The sequence below is a fragment of the Gymnoscopelus microlampas genome (assembly GCF_963454915.1).
Source record: "Gymnoscopelus microlampas genome assembly, chromosome: 17".
Taxonomy (NCBI): Eukaryota; Metazoa; Chordata; class Actinopteri; order Myctophiformes; family Myctophidae; genus Gymnoscopelus; species Gymnoscopelus microlampas.
In genome coordinates, this window is record NC_139954.1 from 14,534,840 (window position 1) to 14,557,958 (window position 23,119).

Sequence of the window (23,119 nt, forward strand, 5' to 3'; positions counted from 1 at the left end):
TCTCTCCTCTTTATAACCTCTCCCACCTCTTTGCTTTTCTCCATCTGCTCTCTTTCTCTCTCTCTGCATCTGATCAACGTGCAGTGTTATCAGCTCTCCTGCTGTACCTGCGCGCCAGCACAAAAGGACACCTGAGGAGGTGAGTGCTGCTTCTCTGAAGAGGGGTGGGGGGGGTGGGGGGGGGGATCGGGTGACCCTGCACCTCCCTCCTGCAGGGGTACGGTTACACACTGGCGTGTGTCTGCAATAAGGGCCAGTGATAATGATGGGGAGGGAGCGTGGTTGGTCACTGCAGTGACCAACCATGTGTTAAGAATGACACATGTTGTGCAGAATTGTAACACTGGTTGCGAGTGTGTTCAGGGACAACACATGCTTTTTTCTTTATCTGTCCTGTGTTTCACAACTGCTGTAATGCTATGTTGTGACAACTGCATTTCTACAGTGGGATAAATAAAGGTCTATCTATCTATCTAAAGATGTGTGAACCATTTGAACACAATTAAGTCAATTAAGTGCCCCACACATGTGGCACTAAGAATAGACATTTGTACTCAAAGGACCACTTGTGGAAATAAGCTCTTGAGCCTTTCTGTTTTATCTTTTTGACAGATGCCATACATAATATGTATGCACGTACAGTATGTACAAATACTGTACGATTATGTATGCATTTTTTTCAATACAAATGTCATGTCAAATCAATGTGTTAGCCATTTTACCACATCAAGAGTTGATTGAGCAACTCAAAATCAAAATGACCAGAAACAAATTAATGTTATTATAACTTAATGTATTAAACGTATTTGTAGGCGAGTTAAAAGAAAATAAGGGAGAAATTAACAGATGTAAAAATGTTAGCCATTCAATCAATGGTCAAATGTTGACAGAACAAATAATTAAGTGCAAAAAAAGTACAACAAAACAATAGTTAATAAATAGGGCAGTCAAACATTAATTAGCATTTTCTGGCTATTTTCAGTTATTCCTGCATGTTCTGAGCAAGAGACATCTTGGCAGACACTGTCATGTGATAGCAGGAAAGGCTCGCTGTCATAATGGCTAGTGTTACCACCAACATCAATTATACTTGCATATGGTAGGTGGTTAAGATACCATCTATTGTTAACATTAGCTAACATGTGGTTCTCTCAAATGGAACACATGAAGCTGCTAAACTGCTGCCATTTATCTGCACCTCACTTATTCTCCCTTCAAAAATCAATGTAGCCCGACAGTTAATGCTGCATAAAGATTAATTACACAGGCCTACATACATACTACATAGACCTACATACTACGGTACACGTCTACATGTATTGTGAAATCTAAAACAAATGTCTTTGTTGTTGAAGCAACAAAGTAATTCAAAATTATAGGATAGCCTCGTCTAACTGAAAGTTGAGCAGCGTCGAGTTTAGATAACTCTTACTTTGACTACTCAAAAACCAAAAGCAGGCTAGAATCATTACAAACGTGACTTAAATTCTAATGCCTGAGGGGCCGTAATGTTTACATAACTTTTTTCATTTATTTGTTTTCATGTTTATTTAATTTGAAAGTGAAATATCCCTTTAAGTACCTTAGGTATTATAAAGGTTATTGTGAACAGGTGGCTAAGAGAGTCCTCCATGCTGGAGGCAAGAGTGAAAACAGCAGGCTGATGCAGCAGTTGATTTATGTGATCGGACAACCCAAAAACAGCCGTTAATCATTTTAGTTCGATATATTCAGACACATAATATTAATTTTGATTATTTTAGAGATTTGATGTGGTAGCATTAAAAAATGGTTTATTTGATAAACACAAATGGCCCTCCCCACAGGAGATAACACAGGCCTACACATTGGGTGCTAAAAATCTACATCAAAGTGCTATCAACAAAACAGCTTTTCTTTCTTTCTTTTTTACACCAGCTGTTCCTGGAGTGTGTATAAATAAATAAATAGATATATGAAAATAAATGACATTTTCTTTATAATCGATTAAATCAATTAGGTCAATTAACTGTTGCACTCCTAATGGGGTCATGATAGTGTGAGACGTATCCACCTAATGGCAGATCTATCTAGTTGACGGCCAGAGAGAGTGAGAACTGTCAGGTGAACCTTGGGTGGTCTGACTGTAGTCCCTCATCACTCTTCCTGTCTGCATTTCATGTCTTATTCAGAGGATAGCACACAGACAGGGGGTTACTCTGGGGTATGCTCAGGGGCCTAAATGCCAAACCAGGGGCCAGTAGTATTTTGTCAGTATGCAGTCCATAGTATTTGTGAAAGGTAGCATGTGATAAATGTCTATAATTTATCTCACTACTTTGTGTGTGTTGAGTGAGTGGTACACCTCATGCTAACGCTACCCCAAGTACATTCATGTATTGCATGATCGTACGACAACGTGAAGTCGTTAGTGTATGGAAAATGACAATTTACATTGCAGTGCATAAGAAAAACATAAATAACATTTAAAAGACATAAAATGGAGCCATCGTGTTCCAAGTGTCCAACAAGACCCATTACATTATAACCAGCATTGACATTGACATTGATTGACATTGTTGCAGTCTCACTAGTTGGCATTAAGACCCAGAATGGATTGTGAAGCTTGTTTTGCTAAATCTCTCACATGCAGCTAAAGACCAACTTCTTTATCTTAATGCTTAAAGTCGTTTACAAGTGTAAAAGCGCATGATTCAAACCCGGGTCTCCCGCATGGAAATAAATTCCCTGTAGCTCGGGGGAGATATAAGACTTTCAGGCCATTAGGCTGAGGTTGAGAGCCACTCTGCTACACTCACCCCCCCTTTGACCTCCTCCCACGTTGAAACCCGATCCGGGTCACGGCACCATTGTAACGCCCCGGATTCGAACCCCGGTCTACCGCGTGGAAAGCCAACATCTTAACCACTAAGGGAATTCCCTATAGCTCGGGGGGATATTAGATTTTCAGGCCATCAGGCTGAGGTTGTGAGCCACTCTGCTACACGAGCTCACAACGAGTCACATCCCGATCCATTGTGAGCTCGTTTTGAAAATCTTTGAAGAGTTTCACCTACAATATAATGATGGCGATGGATCGATAGATAAATATACCTTATCACATATCACATAAATCTGATACTAAATTACCCCCCCCCCCCATTCTGAACACCCCATATTGCACATCCCCCACTGCAAGGTTTTTTGCTGCTAGAGTTCCTTATATTTGTATCTGATTTATCTTGTCCTTTTCATTTAATTAAAATCCAGTATTATTGTACTGCTGTTGCACAGTCTTGCAGAACATGCCACACCAACATTGTGCTGCTTGTATCTGTATGAGTGAGTGACCAATAAACCCTCTTGATTCTATGATGATGCGTCCAAAATAGGGATGCCACGTTGAAAGTGGAGGCTTGGGGTCATATCCGATGGACACGAGGGTCACAGTGCATCGCGGGGCAGGAAGTGCGTGCAGGCTTGGTTACGTGACACACCGGTGCCCCTCTTGAGCTCCCCTTTGCTGGACAAAGCGAGGTAGGAGCCTGGGTGGGACAGGGAGGAGAAGGTGGTGTAATGGTTCGCCTCCATGTTCTCTTTGAAGAGACAGGCATCAGAGAACTGGTCCTAATGGGAGAACAGAAAACAAGATATGATTTATTGACGTTGTTGCAGTAGGTTTGAATTGGACTGAATAATTATCATAGCTGATATGTTCTCATTGTATTTAGAAAGCATGAAATAGTCGGATGTAAAATGAAGGCATTTGTTTCTGCTTACAGTCAAGGCTGGGTCTGTATGCTGTAACGTGCGCGCGCGCACACGCGCACACACACACACACACACTCTCTCTCTTTTTCTTACATCTGTTCACCTGAATTGCCCCCCCTTAACAAATAAAGGTTTACATTATGTATCCCCCCTACGCACGCACGCACAGGCGCACGCACACGCGCACACACACACACACACACACACACACACACACACACACACACACACACACACACACACACACACACACACACACACACACACACACACACACACACACACACACACACACACACACACACACACACACACACACAGGTATCAAGTTCCAAGCTCTTAAGGAATATAATATAGTTGGATGTCTACACACTAATGCATACAGTGAAACCAGATCTGGGTCACATCGTTTTGGCAAACAATTCTTGGTTTGTGTTAACTTGCCCAGAGTGCCCTACGGGGAGGTTTGCCAACCATGTTAATAAGTGGCCCATAGTGAAGCACTCTTCCATGAATGACTACTTACTCTGGCCTGAACTGAGACAATGCACTTTAACCACATGAACCCTAGCGTCCCTATTCTGGGCATGTCATAATAGGCGAACATTCTGTGAAAATAGCCAATCTACAAGCTCACAACACGTCGCAGTGTGGTGCGTTGTGAGCTTGTACATCCACTATTTTCAGAAAAGAGATTTGGTGTAGAGGCCAGTGAAAAAAGGAGGGGGCCAAGTACAGACCCGACCCTGATCAATGAAGTACTGTATATAGAAAAAAAAGAAAAAAAATAGCATACACACATATTCACATTTCTCCAAACAACATCCCAAATCCAAACTATGTAGTGACAGATTACTTACCACTCCACGTGTGATTCCTTCCTCATTCATACACAGGTACAGGCCGCTAATGACGCCTTTGATGCCCACCACACCTTGTTTCATGGCAAACACTTTCATCACACCTAGCAATGGAGGATGGAGGATTCATTTATGGATGTGTTGACGCATATGATTTAATAAATATGTTCATTGTTAAGTGCAGTAGTGTTAAAATTACTCACTGTGTTCAGTGGGTGTGTGGACTCCGCCCACAGAGCCATCCTGTAAAATCTGTAGATGGTAACCAATCCCAACGCGGCAATACAGGAGCTTCTGCTTGGTGTTTACTCTGACTGGTTGAGGAGGTGCTGCAGAGGGGGAATATTTATTTCAGTTCTGTTCAATTTGATCTGTCAGTGCACAGAGAACTGAATGACACTTTACTTGGAGTCCCGGTCTAGTACAAACATGACATACAGTATAAACAAAAACACAACAGACATTACAAATAGAGAGCCTCTGCTGGAGAACTTTCACAATGATCTTTAATCCCAACCACCAGAGGGCGATAAGAACATTTCGCCTTCCTTTAGCACTGGGACCCAGAGTTTACATTTAGGCATTTAGCAAAGTATCCAGAGTGTGACATCGTAATAAGCAGAATAAGCATGAACTCTTATAATCAATAAACACAAAGATAGATAGTCACATAAATAAGAGTGCAGAGAGAACAAAGTATTGCCTTTGGATACCAGGTAAACAATGAATCTACAGTAGTTAAACAATATGCACTCATTCTTAACTTTTGTGGTAGAAAAAAAAAAAACAACAACTAAGAAACAAAAACATGAGAACAAGTGACGAAGAAATATCTGCATAGTAAACTAGCATCAAGAAGGGATACAAGGAGAGTGAAGTGCTATCATTTTGAACAGACCTAACCAGTTCAGGAATACTCATTTATTTTGGTACACTCAATACACGTGTTCTCAAGTACAGCAACAGCTACACTGATAACTCAACGCAGGACACTGTGTCCAAGAGATTTAGTGTGGTTTTAAATCTCCCAAGGTGACTGGACTGAATATAGTGTTTAAAAAAAAACAAGTTGTTTTGAATAAATACAGTACAGCCCTGATAAAAGCAGCCCCACTGTGTGGATCAACTGTTTGATTTTAGTTTGTTATTGCATTCCATTATGTATTGCTATTAAACATAAATACTGTACATGTTTGTGATGTTTACATATCACAATAACAAAAGCTTATGCTTATGATGCATGTTGAGATATTAGCAATTAAATGACAGATGCAACCGGGAAAAAAATAGGAAAGGAAAATAGGAAAGGCCTTCTCGCTTGAAGCCAAAATAAAGTCATATCGGTGCATCTCTCACCTCTGCCTTCCAGCCTGTCCCTCATGTGCTGCAGCCACAGGCTACGAAGGAGACTCCCATGATCCTCGGTCAACCCTGTCACGGAGTGAGTGTCCGCGGAGGCCAGGAGCTCACAAACACATGCAGTCGGTAGAAGCACAAGGCCAAACAGGGCCTTCATCACAGCAAGCTGTAACATGGTTTTCTCTGATGTTCTGTTAAACACAAACTCGTCAGTCTGCCTTCTCTCCCTTTATGTTAACTTTGAACTTTTATCTTCCTTTCCTCTCAGCCTCCATTATGTGCTAGCAGGCCAGTTTCGGCAAAAGTTATCATTATTTTGAGATTAGCTACGTCTGTACACTCCCCCTTTTGTTTATCAGATAAACTCTAGGCCTTTATAAGTGTATCAGCCAATCATTGCCCTAACAGAACAGACATATGTTCAGTATCATAATCATGGAGATTTGCACAGCAGGCAGAAAAGTTGGTGATATACTGTACATTATACAGAATGTTAAATTCTTTCACAAACGTGTTCACAAACGTGTTACATGACAACCAAAGACTGATAGCGAGCTGTCTTCTTTCAGTACAGAATGTGTGACACTTCATTTGGTGCATTAGAGGATGATGTGGTGTGGCGGAGGTGAGTGCAATGAAGACGTTTGTGGCCATCATGGCAAATGCCTCCCACAAGAGATGTGCATCGATTTGCCACTGGTCTCACAATTCGCTTATGATTCACCTGTTAATGATTTCATATGGTTCAGCAATCCATCTCAATGCAACTATTATTTTCTATTTCACTGCACGTCTTTTTTCACCAGTTAATACAGTCAGATACATATGATGAAATCCTTTTTAATTTATAAAGTGCCTTAATGTGATGTGTATATAATCACTCTCCTTTTTAAATAGTAAACGAAAATACATACAATAAATGCTTTAAGCTTAGCCAACCTATTGTGAAAATGTTCAGTCCTTAAAAACAAAAAATAATTCTGCAGTGCGTAATACAAGTGTGTAATATGAAAAACATGAGTATGTATGCTGTATCGGCGCGCACGATGTAAGAACGTATATGACTGCACAGTAAAAACTATAAATTTAACTTTTACAATGTAACAATGAAGCCTCATCGCACGACAGTGTCGCACACTTAAAGTAGCTGATATACAAGCTCATTTGAATATTTCTTTGGCCCTCCTTATCTTTTTTATGTCCTTATCTGCTGTGCTTTTATAATTTGTCCTGGTGTTCTTCTTATGACTGCTGTAACTGCCATGGTGCAAATTACATCATGGGATCAATAAAGGTCTGTCTATCCATCCATCCATCATCTATCGATCCATCCATCCATCTATCTGACCCACATAAATGACTAGAATCAGAGACATTTAACTCATTGTTAGGGATTACTTTTTATTTAGACTGTGACGGATTTGCAAGACAAATTGACGCTGTATGTGAAAAGTCACATTGTTTGCATTGAGTTGTAAATATTAAGTGCTGAATTTATCGAGATGATGTTTAAAAAAAGGCATTAGACATTAGTCAACGTATACGTTTTGTCATCTTTGAGGCAGTGTACTTGCAAACTTTTTTGTATTTGGAACAAAGACCCAACAAAGTAGATGGATTCCAGATATTGTCTCATTCAGTAGGTTCCTAGTTCCTACTAGGGTTTCAGTAAACTGTGGCACTTGCCATGGCTGTTTACGGGATAACACATGCACACAATCTCACCATATTGAAAATGTAAAGTATATTTCTAGCTGGTGACAACAGGATATGGCACACATGTGAATGGCACTCTCTGGGGGTTGTGTCTGCCATTTAGAAATGCTCTGCACCAAATCCCAACCTGTGTTGAGATGAGTAACGTTGACACAAAAAGCACAGTACATGGACACAATAGACCAATGGAAAACAATCTCTGATTAACTGGAGCTCACAGAGAACACATGGTCCAATTACACTTAATGAAACGGAGTTAAGTCCAATATACAGTACAGACTATTTTGAAGAACCAGTGGTCTCTGGGCTACGAGGCACCTTTAGTCCGGAGCTTGGAAAGCAACATCTCATTCTTCCGGCACTCCTGTTGACGAGAGAGTGAATTACATGACGGAAAAAGATTGTTGCCAGAGATTCCAGCATAATTAACCAACATTTTGGAAAAAAAGCAGATTTACATGCTCACACACACTTTATTCTGAGTTTTTAATATTGTCACAGATTTTTTAATTTCATTCACTCTGTTGAGGAAGCCTGAAGTATGATAACTACAGTGTTGCTACAGCTGTATTATAAGTGCATATGACAATAAAGTCTGATTTTTACGTAGTTGTGCAAAGTGTGCTTGTAGAATGGCTTTATTTTTGGTATAAATTAGGCATAGAACACCTTGGCTTGTACCCTTGAGAAAACAAAGGGTTCTACAGCTGCGATTCCTAACCAGGCCCACCCTTCTGACCACTTCAGTGGTCAGATGGGTGGGAAATGGCCAGTTTTTCTCACCTCCTTGAAGTCCTTGACAGTTTTGAAGTAGAGCCTTTGTTTGTCCAGCAGCTCCAGGTAGTCATCATTCAGCTGGTCTCTCCTCATCTTATTCTCCTGCTTTTTCTTCTCCATCTAAGAAGAACCAATACCAACCATAAGCTGCTTCTATATACATTTAAATACAGGCAGATATGGATCACAATGGAAACAAGCCCCCGGGACTTTTTGTTATCCTTTTAAAATAGCTTTTTTACTGTACTTCTATACTGTTAACACATGTGTTAATAATGAGACGTTGCTTCCAAAAATTTACATTTAATATATGAATATATATGAAAAAAACGTGGATTAGACCAACAGGTAACCTGTAAAGAGGGAATGTAATAAATAGGAACCTTAATGCGGCTCTGTTTGATGCCTTCCACAATCTGTTCCATCTGCCTGAGGAACTGCTCCCTGGCTCCTGCAGACGCCATGGCTCTGGAAACAGTTCATGCGTTTAGAGCAGGGGTCTTCAACAGGGGGTCCGGGACCCCTAGGGGGTCCTCAGAGTTACTACAGGGGGGCCGCCAAATCTTTGTGTGATGTGATTTCTTTTTCCGCATTAACCACTTGAACCCTAGCATCCCTACTCTGAGGAGAACTTTAGCCAAAAATAGCAGATCTACAAGCTCCCAACGCCTCGAGGCATTGTGAGCTTGTAGATCTGCTATTTTTGGCAAAGAGGTATAGGTGTAGAGGGGAAAAAGGGCAGACCAAGTAAACAAAAAAAGTTGAATCTAAAACAATTTTATACAATATAGAGGGGGTCCCTGCTTTATCTCTCATCGATACAATATGTAGAGGGGGTCACTGCTTCATCTCTCTCTCAGCTAGGAGGTCCTTGGCCTGAAAACGTTGAAGACCCCTGGTTTAGAGTTTACTGAATGTTGTTTGGAAAGATTTACCCTTACGGCTCCATTGTTACATTCTTAAGAGGAATCCAAAGCACTCCACCCATTGAAAAATGTAAAAGCCTTCATTTGTCTGGGCTAACCATAGCACTGGGTGGATTTACGTAAACCCGCTTATTCATTCAAAAGTGCCCACAAACTACTTTAATTACTTGACAAAAACAAGTTCCTACATGTGACAAATGGGTGTAGTCTCACCATTTTGTCCTTATATGCCTGCAACTTTCTACTACAACATATTGTCAACCATAAAGTCTACCAACCATAAGTCACCAACCCTGCCCGTACAAGATATTATACAGTGACAAAGAGCGCCCTCCCCACCCGGCGTCCCTCCCCCGAAAACAGCCAATTGTGTTCGTGTGTAAATGCTCGGCAAGCTAGATGCACCGTGGTGGATTCGAACCCTTAGAATCTGCAGTGGCAGTCAGGTACTTTACCCCTGTGCCACCCGAGCACCCTTTACAATGTATTCTTAAAAGGAGTAGTTAACCCAAAAAAATACTTATTTTCTATCAATTACACACCCCATGAAGCCTTGAATACATGGAGATTTTTTTGTTTTTGTCGCAATCCTAAACTAATAATTTGATGACTGGGTGGCTGCTCAGTAGGAGACTAAAAGGAGACTCTTTGAGTCTCCGCCGGTCATCAAATTATTGGCTCAAAAACCAAAACATCTCCATTCAAGGCTTCATGGGGTGTGTAATTGATAGAAAATAAGTATTTTTTTGGGTGAACTACCCCTTTAATGTAACGCTAAACCGGATGCTTCTGTGGAGGCATAATGGTCCATGTAAAAAAACACTGAATACTGTATGGATGAGCGTTTTTCCCATAAGCACCTCTCTACCACAGTTCAAGGCAAGGCAGCGTTCTTCCTCTGTGCTACTTTCAAATTGGTGAAAGGACACATTATAAATTATAGTAAAAAGTCAAATGAGTGTGCTAGGTAGGTGTACGTACAGTACAAAGACCTGGCAATTATAAAACCATACTCACTGTTGGAAGTTGTCATGGATAGAATTCAGCAAATTCACCTACAGGAACAAAGTCAGATTAAATTAACAACTTGTGAGCTTGTAGACCAGGTATTTTCAATATTTGTCCTAGCTAAGACTTTAGAAGTTAAAGGGCAACTTTTGGTTCTGTAGCAGATCTACAAGCTCATAGCGCAGCACCAAGTGCCACACTATGAGCTTGTAGATCTGCTATTTTTGGAAAATAGTGTCCATTTGTGCAAATCTTTGAATATATATATTTTTAAAGCGAACATTTGTAACTCAAGTCTTTGCTTCTGGGGGGTAAAATATTTTACAAATGTTCGCTTTAAAAATATATATATTCAAAGATTTGCACAATTGAGAGGAGTTCCCGGATTGAATGGGGTTAAGTGAGATTAAGTGGTTATCACTGTAATGCCCTACCTCCTTCTCCAGATACACTTTCTTGTCATCTAATGTGTTGTACAAGGTGAAGAACTGCTTGGTCTCTTTATGTGTTGCTGAAACTGAGACACAAGTGACAAAAACAAACCACAGCATTAACTGAGGGGTTTTTTTTCTTGCCTTTTTTGGACATGTAACAGTTTGCCAATTTTGCTGCCTTGTGTGACCCTGCCTGAAACCTGTGGCAGAGAGACCCACCTTGTCCGTAGAGCTCAATGAACCTCTTCTGATACTGGGTAAGCTCAGCCCGGCTGGGAACCTCGTCGATCTTCCTCTGTAGGATGGCGATCTCGCGATTCCTCCGAGCCTGAGAGAGAGAACACAAAACACTGTCAGAGTTGAGGGTTCCCTTCGAATTCTATTGAACCTGCTAAATCAAAGCTATCAAAGCTAACCATGAGCAGTCGGATCTTCTGTAGCTTTTCTCTGTCCGTATTGTACTGTTTATCTATCAGCTGGTTCCTCTCCTAAGAGAAGACAAAGAAAAGGGGTCGAAATATTTATAAAATATCAGACCTTGATTAATTATTATTTGGATATAATTCTCACTAAAGTAGTGTGTTGGTGAGATATGAACCTTCTCTTCCTCAGTGTCATCTCCTGAAGCCATCTTCAGGTCTGTTATATTTTGCTGAAGGCGAGTCATCTCCTCCTGGACGGGTTAAACACACCAGTTAGACCATTCATGGTGGCCCCCCAGGCCCCCAGCCCTGGCTCACAGGTTGGGAATTTTGCAGTTCTGGACAAATCCCAAATGTTCTTACAGCACTTGTGACAAAAACAAACACCCCTTGCTGTATTGTGTTATGTATGATTATCATAATGAACACAGTACAGCAAGGGGTCTAAATGTGGATCCAAAGAGCTGGAACTGATGGCGAGAGTAACACTCATTAAAGTATGCTGCCTAGTACACAATGAAAGTGTCCATCCAGTGTTTATCCACTGATAACTCTACAAATTAAGGGTATAAAATTTAACCAAATGGCCCCGCGGAGTTAAATTAACCATGAGGATTTTATTGTGTACACAAGGAACCAATGAGGATCCATTTGGAGTCACATAGTTTTAGAGGAAATGATGGTTAAATACCCAGAGCAACAGAGGAATAAAACCACAGATACGCACTCTAAAGTCTGTTATAAAGCAGATAATCACTCTAAAGTCTGTTATAAAGCAGATAATCACTCTAAAGTCTGTTATAAAGCAGATAATCACTCTAAAGTGTGTTATAAAACAGATATTCTAGTGTGTAATCAAACCACAGCTACTCACTCTACAGTGTGCAATCAACCCAAAGATACTCACCCTATAGTGTAATACAAGTTTAGATACTCACAATGTAATAAAAGTACAGATACTCACTCTACAGTGGGTACGGAATTGCTGCTCTTGATGTTTCAGGTTCTCATTCATAGCGACCAGAGCTCTGAGCTTCTCCAACATACTGTAGTTGACAACATGCAACATCATCATAGTCATAGTCAATCTTTAACTCCAGGTATTTCATTGCTGTGGCACAGTGAACACAGGTCTTAATTCTTCCATTGTCACATGACTAGCAGAGGCCAAATGCTTGGCCGCTGGGAAGAGGAGCGCTCCAGTGTGTCTTTAGTACATAGAAATGTGTGTCAGAAAGGAGCTGGCAGCTTTCTGTGGACAATGCCCCTTAAAGTAGGCCTACTGTCAGTCTAAAGCCTAATTTATACTCTGTAGTATGACTGTGTTTAGCCAAAAACAACTCATCTTTGGTAAATGACACCATTGACACATCTTACCTACTGTCAACCTGTCCCTCTACCTCTTCCAGAGACCCCAGCTCTTTCTCCAGCCTCTCTGTCTGTTCTGTTGCCTGCAGAGAGAAACATAAGATCAAACATTTCAACCCCGCTCAGAGAACCGGTGCAATCCATACAGGGCCAAAGCTCCCATTAGGTAAAGATACATTACAACAAGACATTCATGTATCCCAACATTCAGTGCACTTAAGACAGAAGTGTTCTCCCACAGTGGTGTAAAATAGTGGCGACAACTCAACTCTAATGGACCACTTTTTTCACTTTGTTTTTACCTGCTTGTCCTACCTCTTTTATAGGGTTTTCATGTGTGCAGAATCCATTTCTGATGTTATTTTTTTTAATTTCAGGTTAGCCTCACCTCTCAATCTCTCAAGTGATTAACACATTTTGCAATAAAATTTCAGACATATTCATGTAACTACATACACGTCTGTGTTGCTATATAAATATTGTAAATCGACGCATTTATTGACTACTAATCAAAAATTGTCTCTCTGTATAATGCGTTCAAATGGCCCACCAGAACACTTCCGGGAACTGTTTCATGGCTACATGAGAGAAGGCTGGATAGCCAAAATGTTTGTCCTTTGTCCATTGTAAAGACACGGAGAAGAAATTAAAAAAGTTAACTCACTCTTGTCATTCTGAGTGCGACCCATCACTTTTGTTAATGTACATGAGAGATGTGACAATAAAGTATTTCGCGCCACCATTGTCGCCACTCTCTTTATAGCACTCTGGGTTCTGCTATATGGCACTATGATTGTGAATTCAATGAAAGGCAGTCCCACAACTCCAACAACATAAATCTTTCATTTAAAGGGGAAATCCACCCATTTTCAATATTTAACTATGTCATTAATATAGCATAAAGGAGTTGTGTGGAAATAAGAAAAAAGTTCCCCCCTTTCTGTGTTGCCTTGAACTGGAGGATTGATTTTGGGTTTAACATTGCAAATTACAACATGATGAGTCATCACGTTGTAATTTGCAATGTTAAACCCACAATCAATCCTCCAGTTCAAGGCAACACAGAAAGGGGGGAACTTTTTTCTTATTTCCACACAACTCCTTTATGCTATATTAATGACATAGTTAAATATTGAAAATGGGTGGATTTCCCCTTTAAGCTTAATTTGAGTGATTCTTCTGAGCTGGATCCAGAACCAAGTCTTACCTCCGTCAGCCTCCTCTTGGCCTCCTCACAACCAGTCTTCACCTCCTCATGCTTGGCTTGTAGCTGAAAACACAGCAAAACACACATACATATTACTGCGGTAAAATACACTGTTCTCTTATTTTGCACATTCAACACTTTCTGCATTAACGCCACTACAGACCAATTCAAATAAAGTGATTGAATATTAAATATCCATGCTAACCACTTACACCACTTACTGGCGGCCCTATTTTGGGCGTGTCATTAGAGACAACATTTTTCAGAAATAGCAAAGATAGCAGATCTACATGCTCACAACGCGTCACATCATGACGCATTGTGAGCTAATAGATCTGCTGCCGTCATACAAGATGTATAAAATAGGGTTTAAGTGCTTCAAGTAGAGTGTAGCCCTGACCTCCTGAAGCTGTGTGGTTTTCTGTTGGATCTGTTTGTTGAGCGAGGCGACCGTCCTGCGATGTTGCTGGAGAGGACCGTACCTCTCTGGACGATCCTCTGATGACAGCTCAGACTGCTGGAAGACAAGGAGTCAGGCCTCACTTTAAATGACTATCTTTGATATACAGTAACAACATAGACTTAAGAGTGTTTATTTTTTAAACCAACTTTGAGATAATATAAACCTTGATAGTGATCGTTTTTGTATTTGAATCTCGCAGTCAAATTATTATACTTTTCTCTCACAACTTGTATTGTATCACTGTATGGTCTTGTTACAGCAAATCCAACCCATCTGGTCAAAATCAAGTTGAGGAACGACCCAGGACTGATCATCATCTCCTTACACATTTTACAGCATATTCATATTTCAGCTTTCCTTAGGTTTACAGGCCACAGGCCTATTTCCTCCTACACTAGGTACTTTCTATTTTTAAAAACATATTTGTTAACCACATGAACCCTATTCTGAGGCAAACATTCGGCCAAATTGGCAGATCTACAAGCTCACAATAGCTGTGACTGAAGATTTATTTTCAGCAAAGACATTTGATGTAGAAGGAAAAAAGGAGGGGGGCAAGTATAGACCCTGGGGGGGCCTCTGGTCAATGAGGTATGGTTGCATTAAAATGCTGTATTTAAAAATAAAACATAAGAGATACTGGCTTTGACTTTGTCACTGCCTACTGTACATCCGCCACCAATGTTAATGTGATGTTAACTCATAAGAGTGCCCGAATTATTTCTGGCTATTTCTGGCCAGTGCGATTATTATTATTTTCAATGTAAAAAAAAGTGCTTTGGAAGCGAGATACAGCCTTTTTCAGTTATAAGTTAAACAAGGAGTGGATGGAGCTGCAAATCTTCAGATAATGATATCTTGGGTTCTGAACTTTTTTTTTTCTTTTTTTTTAAACACGTGAAAGGCACGTTGCACCATAGCGGTAAAACATGTGAAACACGTGAATGGCACTCAATGAGTTAATGTGATGGGAGTTACATGGTCCTGATATGTAAGGTGTCCAGTCTGTTCCTATTCGACTGTTTGCCAGACAAGCTTGCAGCTTACAACTTACAAAAAGTAAACAAAACTACACAGGCAAGATATGCTCGCACATTTTAACCACATTGTGTGGTCTAACCACATTGTGTGGTCTAGAGGAGTAAAGGGTGATGTACTTAGTGCTATGTCCAAGCTAGTATCTACTGGTGTTATTGTTTTTTTTTGGGGGCTTTTATGCCTTTATTTGACAGGACAGTAGGCTGACAGGAAATGGGGAGAGAGATGGGAGTGACACGCAGCAAAGGCCGTCGGGATCAGGAGTCGAACCCGCGACGCGCTGTCAGGCTACATTGAGCCTAGGTGCCTGCCCTGGACCGCTATCCCAGCGGACCAGGCCTACTGGTGTTATTGTTAAGTGTTTGATGCTAACCTTCTCAGCGTACTCTGAAGCCATCTGTTTGATCTCTTCAGACTGCAGTCCCACTATCTGACCCACCGCACTGGCCGTCAGCCTTCCCTGTAGGAAAAACACCACACAGTCAATATACAACCTGGTCAATGGACCCAAGAGTTTACAGTTAATCTACTCCGATTCATTTATTATTTTGGGAGGTGTAGTTCCAGATTGACTCTATATAGCATTCGGAGATTGTGGAATAGTTGTCTGGCTACGCGAGACTATAGGTAATTGATAACAGTTGCAACCCTCCCATAGGCAGAAATCTGCCAGTGAACCATCGCTAAGATAAGCCTACCTCTTCAGTTGCCATGGCAGACATGTTGGTCATCAGAGTTTTGATGCGTAACTGAGGGAGAAGCGACAAAGTTACCGTCAGAGACATCATTTCAACTATAACTCAACAGGCTAGTGTCTGCTGAATCTTCAATGAATTAATATGGGTTTAAACAGAATAAACAAAATTGTGAATTATCCCATATTATGCTGTAGTTTTATAGATATCATATGACCTCACCTCCTCTGCCGCCTGCAGGTCCTCCTCTTCTGACAGCTCTGTCATCCCCGGGGGCGGGGCCTGGGACCCTGCAGCCAATGAGGCCTTTCGCTCATCCGTCTGAGGGAGGGAGAACAGGGAGAAGAAAGATTTATGGGATGTACATAGTCTAAATACTAGTGCAGCTGGAGAAAAAAAGCTTAAATCCAATGAAACACACATATAGCGCGCACACACACACACACACACACACACACACACACACACACACACACACACACACACACACACACACACACACACACACACACACACACACACACACACACACACACACACACACACACACACACACACACACACACACACACACACACACACGTATGTCGTATGTAGATCTTTGGGATAGCATGTCTATTTTGATTTAGGGTGGATTTCCTCTTTAACACCCCATAGTGACAGGACTCATTAAGTCAGAAACAAAGTCATAGAGGTTTTATGTGGGATATTTTAATTACACCATGATCTGTCTGTAATAAAATGGAGCCAAATGTTCAACCTACTCTCCTCATATATTTCTATTTTTGGGGCATTTTAATATCTTTTATTTGACAGTGGAGAAAGACAAAAAGGCAGGAGAGAGGCATGTAGCAAAGAGCCTCGGGTCACATTCAAACTTGGGCCAGCTGCGAGAAGGACTTTACCCGTATGCATTCTTACCAGGTGAAACCCTACTCTCCTCACAATTTAATATACATTTTACAAAATGGTAACTACCACATAAGTTTCAAACAATGCTCCTCTATCAATATCTAGCCTGTTGATGTTGACAGGCTAGAGTGACCTTAAATCTGTATTCAAGGTCCTTGAGCAAAATAATGTGAACAAGGCCACAGGTCCAGATGGTATCTCTGACCAAAAGATATGTACAGATTAATTGACACCTGTCTGATGCCACATTTTCCAGAGCATTCCACAGGTTCTCACTCTGTACCAAAACAATGGAAAATGCAATCATTCAGAAACACTGTCTACAGGAGAAGAATGATTTTAGACCTATTGCTCTAATCTTAGTTGTGATTAAGTGTAGAGGCAGACTGGCCGATACAGCCATTATTACTTCTTTGACAGTTAGTCTGCAGTTATGTATTTGATGTGTCCCCATTTTTAAGCACTTAAGGTCTGCGGCTGTTGTTCTTAAATGTGCTATAAATGCACTATAAATAAAGAACAAGAAGACTTGACTTGACTATCTGAAGCTTTGACCAACCAGTCCTGTTCATCTTGTACATGAATAAATGCACATGCAGCACTGCCAACAACTACATGATAAAGGTTTTCTGATGATTCAGCCATCCTGCGTCTTCTGACTAACACAAGACGCAGGATGAACGCACAAGAACACAAGACTCTTATAGGGTGACCACCTTTAAACAGGCCCATTGAGGGACAGATGAACCCGTTTCACGGGACACATGCATGCACGCGCGAAGAACCGCGATTTTTTTTCAAAGGTTCTGGGCGGATTGGGTTCGTTTTTTTCCAGTTTTTGGTTTCTTTATTTCGGTTTTAGGGTTAGGTTAGGGTTATGTTATTTAATTCTTATTTTTGCCTGATTTTACAGATTTATTTTTTCCATATCTTTGATTTTCAGGACATTGCTCTGCTTGTGCTGGACGCGTGACAGAAGGTCCAATTCCGGGACTGTCCCGCGAATTTCGGGACGGGTGGTCACCCTAGACTCTTACCCCCCAAACTGACGTGTTTCTATCTGACGTGTTCAGATAGAAACTTTCTGCACTGTCCAACAGCGGCATCAGGGTGTCAACCAGGTATTGCTCCTCTTATACTATGGCGTAGCTGAGAGCATCCTGCTGTATGGGATCTCAGCCTGGTTTCGCAAACTTGGTTAGAGCTAAAAGCCCTGGCTAAAAAATGAGCTATGAAAAGCATGTGTCAGGCAGCATTGCACGCTTCATGAGTCCCACTGTACAAGTTCAAGTGCTTAAGAACTCCATTTACTCTCTGTCCACCAAAGCCCTAAATGGCAATCTAGACAGAGCCTAAACTGTCAGCCTGCTTTTTTTACCCTTTTCGTTAATTTTACTGTACAGGTGTGATTTACGGGAACAATGTATAAACTTTGTATGAGCTATATACCATCCTTAGAAGATACCTACTTTGTCTTGTTTTGACTGCTTGCTGAATCCATAGCGCCTGGAGAGAGAAAGTACATCAGTAATAAGAAGTAAAAAGGGAACTGCTTGTCAGTGACAACTATCAAGCATTAGGTCCAACCAAAACCCAACATGAACATGCCACAACAGACCTTCATCACATAAAGTAATTACCAAACACAAGACAGACGTTTCCTGTTTACAACAGTGTTCATCCTGAGGGATTTTTAAACTAGGATTTCACATCGGCATCCGAGTAACTCACTAAGTGTCCAAAATAATGTAAGAGGTGAAACGGCAGCATCAAAGCAGCATTGTACTATTAGGTCACTGGTTCTCAAAGTGGGGTCCACTCCGGGGACCCCCAGGTATCCTTGAGGGGGTTCCAGGGGGTCCCAGCAAAATCCCCTATTTATTTTTCAGCTATTCAAAAATAGCCGATCTACAATGTAAGAACGCGTCGCATCATGACACGCTGTGAGCTTGTAGAAGGGGTATTTTCTGAATCCTTTTAAATAGATTTCCGTGGTCAAATGCATATCAATTTGGGGGTTTTGACGTGAAAATGTTTGAGAACCACTGCTGTAGGTTATTATACAGTGTAAATCATGCATACAGTACGTGAGCAGCTTGCATTCTCCAACCGGCATGTTCAACCACAAACACATTCACGTGAGTGGAAAACATCAGCAGCTCTTATACTTACAGCAGGTAATCTGACATTCTATTACAAAGAGGTGGAGAGTGAGGATGAGAGAATGATATGTCAGAGGGATGGTTAAATAGAACATGAGAAGAATGATCACACACAGTGGCGGTGATTTAGACTATGACAATGTGCAGCTGTTTGAGAATGATTTGGACAGTTTTTTTATTTAGACGAAAGAGAGACAGAAGAGTGAGACTAGAGAGGAGGGGTGATCCTGACATTGGTCCGTGGGCAAAGTGTTTAACCTAGGTCATTGGGGTTAAAATAGAAAAACTAAAAAGGACAAATTAATTAAATACAAAGAATAAAAGATAGGCAAATGAAGGGCCACCACTAGTGTAGTAGGAGGGAGAGAGAGAGAAAGAGGGGGGGCAGAGAAAGAATGACAGAAGCATAGAGAAGCAGAACCAGATATAGTACATACTTATAGTATACTGTAAGTCCGGTCTCACCTTCCATATTCCAGTAAAGTAGAGTGGACTCTGGACTCCTCGTCCACCAGGGCCCCTGCATCCACCTGTCTCTTGTACTTCCTCTGGGGCTTGTACACTTCCTGTAAATGGGATATAACAACGGAAATCAATGCCATAAACAAATGCACTCTATATTTCTGTCGGTCAATCTGTCCGAAAATATATTTTTAATATAAAAATGGCACTGATTCATGTAGGTCACTCTGTCCGCAAATATGCCCAAAAAGGGCACTGAAATCTTCAAAATAAAATGAGACACCGGCAACGCAGCTCAACAATGTTTTCTACCTGGCTATGTACATATTGGGGTTGCTTTGTTTAATAATTCCAGTGTACTTTAACTCACCGATACATCCAGAACAGCTTTCACGGCCTTGTCTTTCCTCTGAAGAAAATCTTCATCCTAGAAAAAGATGGTTTCATGGAATGTGTTCAAAGTAATTCAGATTAGAACTGCTGTTTGGTGGGTCAACCAAAAGGCATCGTGGGCGAACCAAAAGGCATCGCAGCTCTAACCATACGTAGAGCTGCGACGTGATGCACGTTCATCAACTACAGTTTCGGACAATGACATCCAGCAATCTCAGCAAGGCTGGATTTCAGGCGGAATTTAGGCGCCTTTTGCCTCAGTTTATGACATATCACAACATGATGTCATGCAAAACATAAATCTAACGTGTTACAGTACCTCTGGGAAGCTGTGTGTCTTCTGGAACTGAGATATGGAGTATGCTCTCACAAAATCCCCCATCTCCTCTCTGGTTTCTATGGCCCTCTTCACGAGCCACTGGCAATAAACAAACATTAGATGGACCAAATGTGAGATCAGAAGTTGTTTTGATGAATTTCACCAAATTTCCCAATCGGTACATCCCTAATTGCAGAATTTACATTGACATGGTGTAGTATACATTACACAATGTGTAATCTCTCCCATGACTTAAAATATCTGTACAGTATTTCAATCCTTTATAATCAAAATACAGACCTGAATGACTGGGAATATGTGGATAAAATCCAGTCCTTGGATCTGGTGAGGCTCCAGACGATGAGGACACTTCATCTTTGGGAGTACCGAAACGATTTTCTCAGTGAGGGCTCTGCAATGACATTAAAATACACCAATCACAAAGTGATAGTTTGCTTATGTTCAAACGTCAAAACAAGGAAATCTCATGTTAACGTGACAAATTGCAATTCAGCCACTTTTCTTGATGCATATCCGTAACAAGAGGTCACTGAAGCACCACAGTACCGCTTACATTTTTTGTCCAATGGTTGAGTTTTCCTGGAACAGCAGGTCCACGTCAACATCAAAGTTACATGTTGTAATACACCAGGTCATCCCGCCAACCACCTGTGGCAAACACGCAAATGCAAGCTAGCTGAGTTAAGGTAGGATTCAGGAATATTTAATTTAACAACTCTTGCAGTGACAGTCACCCAAGGTGTAGTCTCGCGTGGCCAGACTGTTGCCTCCCACAATTTACAAATGTTTCCGACATACAGTCTGGGACTCGGAAGCTCTGATCATGTGTAAGTGGAAAGCGGATGCCCCTCCCCTACCCACGTCCGTTTCAGCATTGTGCAGAGTCCGACTGGAATCAACGAATCTCATAAACATCGTTTATGTCTACTAGCGTCTTCTTTCACAGTTTTTTCGGCGTTAATTCCATGATACCTTTCTCAGTTTTCTGTGATAAACAATCCTCGCACAAATAACATGAATCTACCGCTCCTATGACTATGCTTCCGCCTCGGTTCTGTTTCCACTTGGACTACAGGTCCGCGGGCACCGCGTCGTGATTGGTCGAATGTCTTTCCGGTCTGAACAACTTCCGTTACACAGCTTTCGGGAAGTGGAGCTCCAGACTCTATATAGCATTCAGAGATTGTGGAATAGTAGTCTGGTGACGCGAGACTACCCAAGGTGGCAGTTAGGATGGATTCAACGGATAAATAAGGCAGTGCTTACCTTGTCAAAGGGGGACAGTCCTTTGATTCGAGCCCTGAAGTATCCAGCTGCAAGCAGCAGCTCCAGGATCTCTGCAAGCTTGACGCTCTGTTCTTCATCCTCCCGTGTCTCCACCTGCAAATAAAAACACATTGTAATCTGTAGCATTTTAAAAGGCCCTGAAGTACCGTTGAGATGTAGTATCGCATTTTCGAAGGGGGCCTAGTATAGACACAGATACATACAACAGACATCATTACATACAATACAAACACACAATAATGCAGACAGATAGTTTGCTCATTGTACTTTTACTCAACTACAATTATTTGAAAGCTTTAGTTACTAGTTACTTTGTAGAATTAACAAAGGCTTAATTATTAATACAAAACATACAGTAACCACTTCAGCCCTATATACAATTCCCCATTTGAAAATAGCCGATCTGCAACGCATTGTGAGCTTGTAGATCTGCCATTTTTAAAATATTTTTTATACATTTGAAAAACTTGTGAAATGGGACATTCTGCATAATGAGTACGTTCTACTTTTGGTACTTTAAGTACATTTTGATACCAATACTTTTGTACTTTTACTCAAGTAAATTTGGAATTCTGGAGCATTTCTACATTGCAGCGTTGGTAATTTTACTTAAAGGACAACTTCACCCATTTTCAACCTAACTTCATATAATAGATCCTCACTAATACTATTGAATTGTGTCATTTTTTTCCTCCTCAGTCTGTGTCTCATAGGAGGGTGGACACTTCAGAAACCCGCCTACCAGTGACATCATCGTTAGGAAGTTTTTTTTCCCCTTCAATATTTAATTTGATTTATTTAGATTTTTGTTAACGCGAGAACAATGGCTTCCATTATAGCATGCTAACTATACAGGAATAGAAAGCCTGTAGTTTCTATTAGCTTGGATTCCCCATAGATGATGTCACTGGTAGACGGGTTTCTTAACTGTCCACACCACAGCCCTCCTCTGGGACACAGACTGAGCAGACAAAAATGGTGCCATATTATCAATCATGAGCATTAGTGAGGAGGACCAATTATATGAAGACAGGTTGAAAATGGGTGAAGTCGTCCTTTAAATAAAAAATGTGAGTACTTTTTCCACCACTGCTCTCTTGCCTACAAGACAAAGTTGTTCCAAAGCCATCCGGTTAGAAGTTTGATTGGTGTATTGCACCCGTCAACAACACGGTCAGGCAGTAATAGACATTTTACAGAACAGAATAATGTGCTTCATGGTTGTCATGTCATCATGGGACAGACTAGGTTTGTTTACACTGACTGGCAGTGACAGCAGTGCTGTTTCTACAGCGAGGCCATGGTACTTATTATCACCATGGTAATAAATAACATACAAAATGCTTATTCTACCTGGATGAGGTTGCCTTCTTGGTCATATTGAGCTCCGATTTTGGACCCTGTTCTCACTCTCTGGAAAACAGACGTGGCGGCCATGTTGGATTCTTACGAGGTGTGTGTGTGTGAGTCACGTGACCAAAGCATTGTGACCATGAGCATGTGACCTAGGCCAGTGGTTCTCAAAGTGGGGTCCGGGGTC

At 41.1% G+C, this 23,119-nt stretch overlaps 2 protein-coding genes across 2 annotated transcripts; both read right to left on the reverse strand.

Annotated features, from left to right (window-relative positions):
• Window positions 1-3,357: 3,357 nt before the first annotated feature.
• LOC311064321 (fibroblast growth factor 4A-like) lies at window positions 3,358-6,144 on the reverse strand (the record flags this gene model as incomplete). Its single annotated transcript, XM_084084154.1, has 4 exons — window positions 3,358-3,606; window positions 4,611-4,714; window positions 4,814-4,939; window positions 5,967-6,144. 4 exons carry the CDS (start codon window positions 6,142-6,144, stop codon window positions 3,424-3,426), a joined length of 591 nt encoding a protein of 196 aa, XP_083940280.1. The 3' UTR covers window positions 3,358-3,423.
• A 1,209-nt stretch (window positions 6,145-7,353) lies between these two features.
• ccdc93 (CCC complex scaffolding subunit CCDC93) lies at window positions 7,354-23,022 on the reverse strand. Its single transcript, XM_084084686.1, has 23 exons — window positions 22,933-23,022; window positions 21,559-21,672; window positions 20,846-20,940; window positions 20,572-20,683; window positions 20,272-20,370; window positions 19,930-19,986; window positions 19,563-19,663; window positions 18,405-18,441; window positions 16,246-16,344; window positions 16,027-16,077; window positions 15,702-15,788; window positions 14,228-14,344; window positions 13,828-13,890; window positions 12,630-12,703; window positions 12,217-12,298; window positions 11,429-11,503; window positions 11,247-11,318; window positions 11,050-11,158; window positions 10,831-10,913; window positions 10,406-10,443; window positions 8,846-8,930; window positions 8,469-8,582; window positions 7,354-8,049 (listed from the first exon to the last, which is right to left on the reverse strand). Exons 1-23 carry the CDS (start codon window positions 23,014-23,016, stop codon window positions 7,993-7,995), a joined length of 1,905 nt encoding a protein of 634 aa, XP_083940812.1. The 5' UTR covers window positions 23,017-23,022; the 3' UTR covers window positions 7,354-7,992.
• Window positions 23,023-23,119: the final 97 nt, after the last annotated feature.

Excerpts from the sequence above, each read along its gene's own strand:
- ccdc93 (XM_084084686.1), bottom strand. The coding sequence starts at position 23,016 with ATGGCCGCCACGTCTGTTTTCCAGAGAGTGAGAACAGGGTCCAAAATC. Across the intron at positions 20,941-21,558 it reads GACTGTCCCCCTTTGACAAG|GTGGTTGGCGGGATGACCTG; the intron begins GTAAGCACTGCC and ends TGTTTGCCACAG. Across the intron at positions 8,931-10,405 it reads ATCCATGACAACTTCCAACA|AGCCATGGCGTCTGCAGGAG; the intron begins GTGAGTATGGTT and ends AACTGTTTCCAG.